At 42.2% G+C, this 13,025-nt stretch overlaps 1 protein-coding gene across 1 annotated transcript in view; it reads left to right on the top strand.

Moving 5' to 3' along the window:
- Positions 1-13,025, top strand: part of TMTC2 (transmembrane O-mannosyltransferase targeting cadherins 2) — a 585,628-nt gene that overhangs the window by 348,212 nt on the left and 224,391 nt on the right. The window contains exons 6-7 of the mRNA XM_069228756.1: positions 3,845-4,029; positions 9,836-9,914. Coding sequence (XP_069084857.1) covers positions 3,845-4,029; positions 9,836-9,914 — 264 coding nt within the window. The remainder of the gene's footprint in view (positions 1-3,844; positions 4,030-9,835; positions 9,915-13,025) is intronic.

Here is a 13,025-nt window from a genome sequence, read left to right as displayed (position 1 = left end):
ATAGTGGTTATTCTCCATTCACTATGTGCACCACTCAAGGTAAGCCCACTAGTAGTCTGAATCTCAAGAGTTCCACTCTGACTCTGACTTAAAGTCAGAGTGGCAGCAGCTCTGACCCTGGTGAGTTCACAGTGCAGGCCAGTTGTGCTCATTGATCCTTTAGTTCCTCACACACACTTCGTAGCTTCTCAAAGCTGGGTAAGTTCTTTGATCTGTCCCACGGTGGGTGGGTGGGGGGTGGGGGGGGAGTGTGAAGTTACTGACACTGATCCTCTGTTATCACGGTGCAGGTCCACAGGGGTCCCCACTGCAACTTTTCTCCTCCGGTGACAATCCCGACCATGTCACTCTTCTTGCTTCATCTCTGTGGACTCCCTCTGGTATACAAGGTCATCGTCTCTCTACTGCACACAGGCTTAATCAGCACAGCAGATTACTTCATGGTTGCCCCTCCTAGTATATGTGGTCATCCAACTTATTACTATGCATGCGCTAGCTACAGTCCACTCTTACAGCAATCAGTCCACTGAGGCCCCTCCTGCCATACAGTATCGCCGGTCCCTCACTACACACAGACGATGACCCATTTGGCACAGCGACGATCACAGCTCACTTCACGGCGTCACATATCTAGCATACGAGGGCAACATCCTGATCAATGCAGCAGCTATCTCCTCACACCTCGCTAATGGAGCCCACTTGACAGGATTCCCCACTGGACCTTGCTGCCTCCAAGTCTCTCCTCTTCCTCACAGGGCACACTATTCTTTTCAAGAAGTCAGGTGCTCATGCTTCAGGGCAGCAGGTTTTCGATTCCCTGGATGATGTCCCCTCCCCCAGCTGGGACACTAGCAGGCATTGGTCTCTAGTCCTTGTCAAAGGCAAATGTCTTTCAGAGCTTCTCCCCCTCGCACATCCCAATTAACGGCTTGACAGTTTGACTATGTTTGGAGTCTCAAGCTCCCCTACTTGTAGTCCATTTCCAGACACCAAATGTGCTTTTGAGTCTTTGGAGTTTGTTGGGTCTGCTTCCTTTTTGAAGTGATCACTCTTCAGACCTCTCTTCCTCTAGAAAGCAATCTGGCACAGCTTGAGTGACTCCAAAGCTGCTTGCCCCACAACACTGGCCAATGGGAGTAGGGTTCACACCTGGATGTCAGATACAGTGATATGTGGCCTCAGCCCTATTTTCATCATTCTCTAATCAGCCATGTTTCTTTCCTGAGAGGTTCCAAGGACATTTCCTTGTGACCTTTCTGAACCAAGGAACACCCTTCAAAGTGTACTGGGGGGTTGCCTTTCCCTTGCCCAGTGTATCCCACCCAGCAGACAGAAATGCAGCAAAACACGCATCTTTCTGGAGTTATTGCTCTACCCCCTCTTCTCATGTTTCACCATGCAGCCCTGGGTCTTGCAAAATGACACCCAGAGTCAGCTAGTTATTGTACCATTCACAGGCACACATACATCCAGCAGATATACACAGTATACACACACTGCACTGCATCCTTCATATATTGTACCACTCACAGGCAGAAATATACCCAGCACGTGCATATAACATACACACACTGCACAGTACTTTATTGGCTCTGTGTTGTACCATTCACAGGCACACATACATCCAGCGCATGTACACCACGCATGCACTGAGCAGCACTTCACACCAAACCACCGTAGGCCAAGGGTGAGTTAAAAACACAGTAGCAGAACTTTAAATGAGTGAGCCTGTATGCCTCACTCCAGTGACACAGGTAAAACGCACCCGTTCACTCTTACTGATCACTACATGCTATGCTGCCACCACTGCACTTGTGCTGCTTAGCTCCTGGCAAAGGCAGTAGCCTTTGACCACTGTGAGAATAGCGCTTTGAGCAACAAGACCGTAATCCGTGAGACAGGCCTATGTCACAGTGCACACGCATGATCCGTGTTTGCCTGTGACAACAATAATCATTATTAGGGTTCCAGACATCATTACAGTTGGGGCACTCAGGGCAGGGGTGCACATGCATTATCACAATGAGGCCTTTTAATCCTAATGCTTTTTAGGCCCATTATGTATGCCAAACTGTTGATCAGTGCAAAGAGCTTAGACTTGATGATTTGGAAAGATGCAGCTATCTGTCCATGGTGGCAGCGTAGATACGTTTGCACAAGTGTTAGTTACTCTTCCTTGCTGCTACTTGTAACTAAACAAGAAAACCTAAATTGGAGGGTTTGCTTTGAGTCCATTCATTGTATGTTGATTTGCCTCCATTTAAGTAATGTTCATCTTGTATGTCTAGTGTTCAGTGGCACAGTTTACATCAGGTCTGGGTTTTGACAGCTCAATTCACACCTGTTGGTAACAGAGTAGGAATTAGATCCAGCCCTTTCAGCCATTGGCTTTCCTCAGCCAGCCTCGTTTAGGCATTGGCTGCAGACTTTGCCAATCACATCGTGGCTCAGCCCAGTGTAGTAGTCATCTCTCACCTAATTCTGTTGGCTATGTGAGTGTAGCTTTCCACCTCGACTGGAGTGCTGGCTTTGAATACCCTCTCAGCTGTCTCCCTCCGGTCTGTTTTGATCTAATGTGCTAGTGCTACATGTCATAGCACATTAGACCCAGGCATGCTGGCTCTGCTTTTTAACAGTTTCTGCTCTATAGTAGCTTTTTGGAGCTGATTAATTCTAAAGTACACCTAATAAAATTCAAGATTCCAGGCTTCTTTTCCCTTGTCACAGTATTCATTGAAAAGTCTTGAAAGTCTTTGTTTCCATTCATACCTTCACAGTACCAGATACAGTGCACAGTAACAGTTTACACATAGATTTTTTTTTTTTCAAATGATCACATTTGGACAAACAGAATTGCGTTGAATTTCTGGCATTTGTTCCCGCAGTGATATTAAACGGTGTTTTATTTTTTATTTTCCTGTACCTTGTGTACGTTAATAGCTTGCAATCTTTACCAGTGCGAAATAAATGGCTGCTAAGGAGACTAATATCGGAGGGCTTGATTCACATGCATACAAGGTATGATTAGGTGCACAAAAACAGCAATTTTAAAACATTAAATCCATATCTTGATATTTAGAATCAAGAATGATGGGCTTTTTTGTTCCTAAGTCGCAGAAAATCTTCCAAGTTTACATTTGCGAAGTTACGTTTATTAGCAGAGGTTGCCCTCGAAACTGAAATTGATACCCACCAAAGCATATGTTTGTTTGAATTTATAATCCAAGATCGTTTTTTGCCATGGAAAAGGGACTAGAGAGGAAGATGTTACTCCATAGGTTTTCTTTTTCCATTTTGAGAAAAGAAAAGTTAATCTTGCGAAAGTGCATTTCCTCCTCATTACTCCTGTTGTAAATTGAGCCAACGTAAATCTTACACATTTGAGTACTCCAGAAATTGTTCCCCAGGCTCAGAGGTAAAGCTACAGTTGTAGGTTACAGACACGTGTAATTAAGTATATTAGATGGGATGGTGACTCACTGAAGTCATAGTTGGGCCTGTGCTACTTCTCAAGAGTTTGTTACTAACATAAGGACATTCCATTCCCTTCGAATAAAAATTATACTCGCACATCAATTTTACATTATAACATTTTGACGAGGAAAATGCAGATTAGCTCTTCTTGCATTTAAATTTTTGGAAAAAAACAGTGCAGCTAATGAAGTGTTACTTAAATGCACAAATATATTTCAATTACTTAAATATTTAATTCTAACATTGTAAATAAGACTAAACACGTTTCTTCTCTCTTGTACCACTGTCAGTCAGTCATCACTGTATTTTGGAGTCTGTAATATACGTGGAAATGTTAAAGGCCGTAACCCTCCGTTCTGCTCTTCTCCAGCTGCATACTTGAATACAGGCATTATCCTAATGAACGAGGGAAAGGCTGATGAAGCCAGAAGGACGTTTGTGAAGTGCTCAGAAATCCCGGATGAAAACTTGAAAGATCCTCATGCACACAAGAGCTCAGTAACAAGCTGTCTCTACAACTTGGGAAAACTGTTTCACGAAAAAGGCCAGTACGAGGTGAGCCCAGTCTTTGAATTCAGTTAATTTTCATGCAGTGCCCTTTAGGGAAAAAAATCTGTGTTATCATTAGTATTTTCTGTCAGTCAGTTACCATAAAATAAGATTAACTCCACATAAAGATTTACTTTAAGACGTGCATATAGTTTTGCTTGTCACTGATTACGAGAATTTTGTATAAGGAGTACCGTGAAAGGAGCACCAAACTAATAGTGGTACAAAAAAAAAAGACCTGTGAATGGGTAAGCCGAAAGAAAATGAACTGAGCATAAAGCCATCGACAGTATAAAAATGTATGGTTTTTAACACTGCGCGGTTTTAGTCCAAGTTCCGTCATTTCGCATCTTCCAGAACAGTGGTGATTGGTGACATACAAAAATGGTGGGGCGCTACAAATATACATTAGAAATAAACATTAAACGTAGAAAAGGTTTCACTTACCGTATGCTTCAGCACGTCCTCGATGATCTTCAGTCCCTAGCTCCAGACTCCTACGAGCACGAGGTTCCACAGCCAGCTATCTTGTCCAATCCAGATGCTGCTTTCATGCTGTTAAGCAGAACGAGTGAAGCGTCTGGTTTGGCTAACTCCGCCTGGCCCAGTGCTCCGTCAGACATTGGAGGCCTGTGCCTGCTCTCCAACCCAGCTGTTCGGTACAGGTGGATTGGAGAGGTTTGAATTACGCATGTTGGACTGGCAGTAATAGGATAGCCAGTCAAACCTACATGCACACTTCATGCTAAAGTTACACTTATTGCTGCCAGTCAGCAGCCATGGCGCACTGGCTTTGCTCCCTCACTCCGTTCAGTAGAGAGTAAAAAATATAATGTTAATAAAATTATTTAATTACCATTTTATTTTTCATGGTTTCTGCAGTAGTGCGTGGTGGGTGGGGGGCAGCGACACTCGTCCGCTCCTATGGAGAAACCGCAACTGTTCTAGATACACCAACTAAATAAATCTTGAATTTTGAATAGTTTATCAGTCGTTCAAGCTTTAGCTGTAACATAGATGGGATTAGGGTAATTGTTCCAATAGAAGAACTGTAGTTATTGTTATGTATAAAGAATAGACCACATAAAGTAAATGATGAGTGTGATCTCAAAGCACTTCTTAAAAATGGTTACGATTTTGCAATCTCTCAGACCTCCTGATCTCCTTCCCCGTTTACAACTGGAGACAATATCAATAATTGATTGATTCCCCCGCTTAGCACAAGTTAGCATTTCTTCTTCTGTGGAAGGTCATCCACTGGGTGCCTTTCAGAGTAAGGGGTGAGTGCTACTGACGAACGCACCAGGAGCCCCTTCATACTCTATGAATGTTGTAAACTTGACATTCTTACATCTGCAGTTTCCATATGCATCCAGGACCATCCGGCAAATACAGGCCATTTGAGACCCTCTAAGACGCACAGGTCCCCTAGTGAAGAGAATACATACAAAATGGTTATAATAAATCCGTGCTATACAGGAGCAGACTGATTCACGGATATCTGTGGTAGTGAAACAATTAGATCTGCTGAGGGCAATTTATGCCTAGTTCACTTTCGCCAGAGCTGTGCTACGGACAACTAGGAACGGACTTTAATGCTCCACAAACAAAATATACTTTTATAAGCGAAAAATATTGTTAATTCTGATCTAACAAGCGAATGCGTGAATAAAGTAACTTGGATAACTGTTATACATTAAGCCCAGATATGAGGGTCCAATGCATATGGATTTTGGTATAAATTATCTCCAAATAGTTTGTTGAGCTACGAAGTTAAATGTGTTAGGAAAAGAGGTTGGAATTTTGCCGTGCGATATTAATACACATATATAACAGAGCTATATATAAACCATGTATAAAGAGATGAATCTCAGATGATTTTAGTGAGTACAGAAGTCTGGTGCGATTGTTCCAAAAGATAGAAAAGAGCCTGTCGGCTTTTGTCTGTTTGTTGAGGTCAAGCACAAAGTCCTCTTCAGAAGAAGGGTAATATCTCCTTATAAGAGTCACTTACCTCGTGTTTAACTGACCAGGCAAGAGCATGGATAACTACATCTTATTGAGTCTGTCATCCCAGTGCAAAGTCAGGCCTTCATTCAGTCGTGTGAGTTATATTTATCCGTTTTATCAACACACTTGTTGTTGGCGGTTCATGTGATAGAGAGTTTCTGGAAGAAGCTTTTGTGTGCATCCTGTCGCTTGCACAATTAGTCCATAAAAAGATAAACATGTCTGTGTGTGAAACTTCACAACATTGCTTTCTGATTCTTATACACAGTGGTTAATTTGAGCCAGTAGTGTTTGGTATACTGCATTGGCACTTAAATGTCAGTACTGGCACTTATGACAGCCTGTGGCATGGTGGAGCCTAATTAGGGGTGAGCGCAACAACAGTACTTTATTAATTTAATATACATTATCAATGAATAATACCTGCCACCCAAGCCATTTTGTAGCTTTGGGGGCCTGGAATAGGATTAATTGTCACACCTCTTAGAGTGTGATGGTTAGTAGTGGTGTGGGTATTGTCATTGGCAGGAGTAATGGCTGGTTCAAGCTTCAGTGGCCTCCTGCGGAGGGCCCTGGCACTTTAATTTTTACAAACTAAGAACTGCTTATATATATTTTTGGACATATTGGGCTAGGCTTTTCTCAGTCAATGTTACTGCTCTGTTCAAGAAAGAAATACTCTTGCCTACTCACTTTTGCATAATGGCACAATAATATACCCCATTGTTTCCTTGTGTTGATAACGTGTTATAAAGAAATCACCTAAAATATTCAATAGCGGCTTCATTGCCTATGATAAGGACCCAACTCTGTTCAACAGAGATGTATAGAAGGTAACCCAGGAGCACGTCTTAAACCGAATAAAGGCCGCCTGCCTCCTAACAAACCTATAGGTTTTGACCCCAGACCTTTCTTTGACACCATGAAAAATGAGTTATTTTGTCTCATCTTCTCTGCAAAGTTAACGTTTTCATTTCTCAGCATTAAACGATAAGATTCTGAAATGCTTTAGGACTGTGTGTTTAGAATTAGTCTGGTACCATGCTTTGTCCTTGGAACGACAATGTAGTTGGTGGTTTCTACAGGTTTCTCCAACTATCAAACTGTTACACATAATAAGATCTCTTATATATTTTAAAGATGTTAAAACATAGTAATTATTCATTCATTTGAACTGATTATTACAGTTTCCATCTTGATGTTATTAGCAACTGTTTTCTGGATAACTCCAAGAGCTGCAGAATTTAAAAGCCAGACACACTAGGGGATGACTAAAGGTCCTGTTTTGACATGATTTTTCTGCCACACAGCAATATGTGCAAGATAACCCATTCTCCATATAGATAAAGATCAAATGAAGTAAGATATTTTAGTCAGGTCACATGGAAACACTGCTGCCAAGTTTAAGATTTTTATATAATGATTAATGAGCCTTTCTTGTAGGGAAGGGACTCCTAGATTGTGGCACAGATGTAATCCTGTATTTAAAAGAGGTGAATTGACCTTTGTAATCTAGAATATGAATGAAACGGGCCGTGTCCATGTACCTTATAATAACATAGGAGTTCTCTGTGGCCTCTGTTTGTGTCTGGTTCATCGAAGACATTTTTGCTTTGAATAAATTCAGAGGGTGCGCTTTGGATCAGCCCCCTTGCGTCACTGATTTGAGAAGATGTTATTCACAACCCGGATCATCCCAGAGAGCTCCTCTTCTGTACAAGGCATGCTTTTTGTGCTTATCCTAACATAGTATAGGATAATACTTGCATAAATGGCAGAAACTGCTTAGGCAGAGGTCTAGTCTACTACCTGGTTAGGCACACTACCACTTTTGCTCATTACTTTTTCAGATCAAAGTTTACTAATTTATGAATCTTAACTGTTACTGTGCGTGTTCAGACTTGTTTGATGTTTCTAAGAGTGCATGGTGGGGTAGGAGTAAAGGCTGATTTTGCAGTAAGGGTGGAAGATTAGGTCTCGGTTATATCTTAACTTTTGAATTCAATTTCTCTGTATTTTTGTGGCATAACCACTCTCAATGTGTTCGTCAATTTTAACTCCCTTTCGATCTTTTCTTTTTGGGGGAATATGCACATGTGTATGTGTGGATATTGGTATTTGTATTGAAAGAAAGGGACCAGATTGCTGTACAGGGTCAAAGATACAGTCTAGAGGTCATTGGCATGATACCTGTGTTCTGAGAGTGAACATGAACTGTTAATTTGTTGTGAGAGTATAGTCCTTAGAAAGGTTTGCCTTCAGCTCTCTACCAAAAATAGGAGACTTGGGATGGCCCTGAGTAACACAGGGATATTGTTTCATATCCTTGGTGCATTGATGGAGAAGGCCTATTAGCTCCTTTTTCATTTTTACATTTCTTCTCCAATCTGATGGTATCCTGGCTGTGTAGATATGGTCAGTAATATTCCCCTCACAGAAAAACAGTTGATGTGGAATTATTGGTCTAAACACGAAAATCCTTTACAATTCATCAGTTATTTTTAGCTACACGGACCATAAATTGCTGACCCACCTGAATATTTGTGCACCCCAGTTCGAATCTGAAAATGGTGTCGTTCTTATTCATTTAATGGACAATATCTGTTTTTATGGGATCCCTCCCACAACCTCCTGGATCAGGAATGCTCCGATAGCCCACATATACCTAGTCTGTCACTGAGGGTGCAAGCTGTGGTACCTGGCATCCTATAAAAGACGCTGCAGCAAAAATGCGTAGATTACGCAGCTCGTGTTATCTTCCAATTCGCGAAAGTGAAAAAAAGCCCAATCTCCCATTAGATTTGTATATATTTTAAATCTGTTTTCCTCTGAAGACTAGTGAATTGAGATTTTCAAACAGTTTGCTAATGTGCAGTATAATACCAGCGTCTCACACTGATTACCCTTTTCAGTACCACCCAACACATTTTTATGTTGCGAATTTCTGAGGCCACTGATCTGATTTACAGCTCGCCATTTCGAGGCATTATTCAAAGTTAAGTTCCTGTTTCATGCCAAGTTTGGATTAATTTAATTCGGCGATTTTGTAGCAACTCTTCTATGGCAGATGAAGTAGAAAAATGAACTTTTGTTCTACCCTCCCTTCGCTAGGCCCCCAACTCCAAAGTCCTTTCACAACACGCAATACGGATAGATCTTGGCAAGCCGAAGCTTAGCTTCACAGATTAGGTGACAGCAAAATTGTAATCAGATTAATCAAACGGCAACGAAATAATTAGCAAATCAAAAAAGTAATTTTCGTTGAAAACTCTGACTTTACCATAACGATAGCGTTTGCTCTTGCCATCCCTTCTTTCACCTGATCCAAGTTCTTCAACTGAAGCCGAGTAGAAGACCATGAAAAATAATGAACACAAATTAAATCTTTGTAATATCGGTCCAGGGTCTATTTTCTTAATCACTCTACTTTTCAAATGTTGCTCTTTTCCATAGACAATGATATATTGTTTCCTCAATGCCTTTTGTGTGACAGATGTTAAAGTAATGCAGTCTACAATTTTTTTATGTAGCTCCTTCTGAAAAGCAATAGAACTGTATGTTTTCTGCATGGAGTACAGATGTATATTTTCTCTGTTGGTCTTTAATTACCCAAAATATTTGGCATTTGTCAGTGAAATCTGCTTTTACTTTGTGAATTACCATGGGGAGCCTTGTCTTCGGGTTCAAACAGTTGTGAGGTTTATATGAGTTATATAGGTGGGGGTAATTTGAGAATGGATGTCTTTTAATGGGTTGATGTCCCATTGGTCTCATTCACTCGCCTCTCTTTCCCAAATGGCAGGAGGCCCTTGCTGTATACCAGGAAGCAATACAGAAAATGCCAAGGCAGTTTGCACCACAGAGCCTGTACAACATGATGGGTGAGAACTTTACAGAACTTCTTGGTTGACATGTCGTGGCAAAGACGAATGGAGGGTTGAAATATGTACTATAAAAAGTATCAGATGGGTTTGACACCAGATGTTGCAAATACGTACGAGGTAGAGATTCTTTCTTGAGTGCTGCACACAATAAGTAGTCTCTTCTGGGACCCATTGCCAACAGTTGCACAGCTCATCTTTAATTTCCTTCTGTCCAAGAGATGCGTGAGAAGTAAAATGCACTAGTGAATGTAGTAGCTCTTGTCATTCTTCCTTGCCTTTCCTTGTGCTTGCTGTGCTAATTGTAATCATCTTCAGCCAATAGCTGCACGGTCAGAGGCCCCACCTCAGCCTGGGATTCCACTGCGATGTCGCTTATGTTTGTTATGTCAGCAGGGTATATCAGGAGTTGATGAGCTGTTTGATTCAATGATGGCGGACTTTTGTCAGCTGGGCTGGTAACTTTCTCACTCCCTTCCCTGATTTTGTCTGATAGCCATTTGCTGAGTTCCCAAAGTTAAAGGTGGGACTTCCATTTCATTCTATTTTTTTTTCTTGCATAATATGTGTGGGTAATGTGTTTGGGTGCCCAAATTAAAATTCATGTGTGTTTGTATTCTGATGGTAATTTAGGGCCCGCACCATGCTAGATGATTACCAATCCCTTGCTTGCAATAACTCATGAGTGCTGTCCTTCTCGCGCTGTTCAACACAACTCTAAACTTCTCAGTACTCGCCTGGGCAAACTGGTGGATGATGGCATTACCACCCCTCATCAATTCAACCCGCACCGATCTCCCATCTCCACCTGCCCCTCAATCTGACCAATCGAGGCAAACAGTAGGCGTCAACGTGTGCTATGTCTGTAACCCCTGCCACTGTTGTCATTGCTCATTTCTCATCTTTTAAATGTATCTTTTACCTGTAAATGTGCCATCCCAAGCTGATCATCTTCATATGTAGCAATTTATTGCACCACAACACGTTTCTTGTACAAATACTAATAGCTTTCTATTCATCAGATGTCTGTCAGGACTGTCCCTGTCTAGACTCACATTTCTGAATTATGCTTTCTCCTCTTCCAGAGTCAAGACAGCGCAGTGGCTATTTTGTATAAAAATAAAACATTGGCAAAGCCAATTGGTTTTCTCAGCTGCATTCTGTTGGCTTTGCCGATGCTTGTTTTCCATTACATTTGTTGGTACTAGGGTGACCACCCGTCCGTAAATTTCACGGACTGTCCGTAATTTCGCCCTGCTGTCCGTTGTCCGTGATGAAAGCTTTAACGGACGGCATTTGTCCGTAATTTTAGGGCAACGGAGGCAGGGTGCAATTACGGGCAGAGGAGTTTCCCCAGCTGGGTGGAAGGCAGGGGGTCTCCTGTGCTCTGAGGGAGGGAGGGGCAGACAGATAAGAAAAGGCCTTCTTGCCATGGGGTCTCCTTCCCTAAAGACATGCAAATGTGGGCAACTGGTAAATCTGCAAATACAAAGGGGCTTGAAAACCTGCATTGACTTTACTAAAAGGAGTCACTTGAAGTTTTCTGGTGGCAAAGATATTTCTTTCAGAGAGGTATTGTAATGGTGTTCCAAGTTGAGCTGTGGAGTGTATGGTTTTAATGTAGTGTTATACTTTTTTTAGCACTAGGTATAAACTGTATATTATTCAAATCTGTATTTGAGAAGCACTTTTTTTTTTTTTAACCGAAATGTATTTGCGCATTTTGTAGCAGCCTTTATTATGATGTAATTGTATTTTTTACAGTTCTTTCAGGTACTTCGGTACCTCATAGTACTAACAAACATTGGCAAAGCAATAGGTCTCATCTACGAAAGAGTTATTGGCTTTGCTAATGTGTTTTAGCCATTAGCCATGTTATACACCAGAGTAGCTGCAGTTCAGCATGGCTTAAAGCTAGTGGCATAGTGGTGTGGAGTGGAGTAGAGTAGCATAGGAGCAGTGGCGTAGAGCCCAGTGGTGCAAAGTATAGTGCTGTGGGGTACAGTGCAGTTGTTTAGAGTGCTTTAGCGTAGAGTGCAGTGGTTTAGAGTGCAGTGGCATGGAGTGGCATGGGACAGAGTAGAGTGGCATAGAGTGCAGTGGAGTAGAGTGGCATACAATAGAGTGGCAGAGAGAGCAGTAGTGTAGAGTGGTGCAGTGGCATAGATTGCAGAGTAGACTCACGTTGCAGGGAGTGCATTGGTGTAGTGTAGAGTGGTGCAAAGTAGGGCAAAGTGCTGTAGAGTGGAGTGATGCAGAGTAGAGTGGCATAGAGTGCAGTGGTATAGAATGCAGTAGTACATAGTACATTGGTGTATAGTACGGTGGTGGAGAGTGCAACACTGCAGAGTAGAGTGTTAGTGCAGTGATGCTGTGTGGAGTAGAGTGGCACAGAGCAGTGGCATAGAGTACAGTGGTACAGAGTAGAGGGCAGTGGCGTACAGTGCAGTTTAGAGTGCATTGGCGCAGAGGGCAGTGGCATGGGGTAGAGTTACATAGAGTGCAGTGGAGTAGAGTGACATACAGTAGAGTAGCAGAGAGTGCAGTAATGCAGAGTGGTGCAATGTCATAGAGTGCAGAGTAGACTCATGTGGCATAGAGTGTAGTGGTGTAGAGTGGAGTATTGTAGAGTGGTGTAGAGTAGAGTATAGTGCTTAGAGTGCAGTGGCATAGAGTAGAGTGGTGTAGAGTGCAGAGTTGCAGAGTAGAGTGTCAGTGCAGTGGTGTAGAGTGGTACAGAGAACAGTGGCATAGAGTACAGTGGTGCAGAGTAGTTTAGAGTCCACTGGTGTAGAGTGCAGTTGCATAGAGTGGCATTGGGCAGAGTAGAGTGCCATAGAATGCAGTGGAATAGAGTATACTGGTGCAAAATGCAGTAGTACAGAGCAGAATGGTGTAGAGTATAGTGGCTGCCAGAGCAGTGTTGCAGAGTGTCAGCTTGCAGTGGTGTAGAGTGCATTGAACTAGAGTGCAGTGGTCAGAGTTGTATAGAGTACAGTGGCGTAGAATAGATTGTTTCAGAGTAGAGTGCAGTTGCATAGAGTGGAGAGGTGCAGGGTAGAGTGCAGTGGCATATAATGCATTGGCACAGAGTGCAGTGGCATAAAGTAG

This window comes from Pleurodeles waltl, chromosome 4_1, assembly GCF_031143425.1.
Source record: "Pleurodeles waltl isolate 20211129_DDA chromosome 4_1, aPleWal1.hap1.20221129, whole genome shotgun sequence".
NCBI lineage: Eukaryota > Metazoa > Chordata > Amphibia > Caudata > Salamandridae > Pleurodeles > Pleurodeles waltl.
This window is presented reverse-complemented; position numbering and strand designations above follow the sequence as displayed.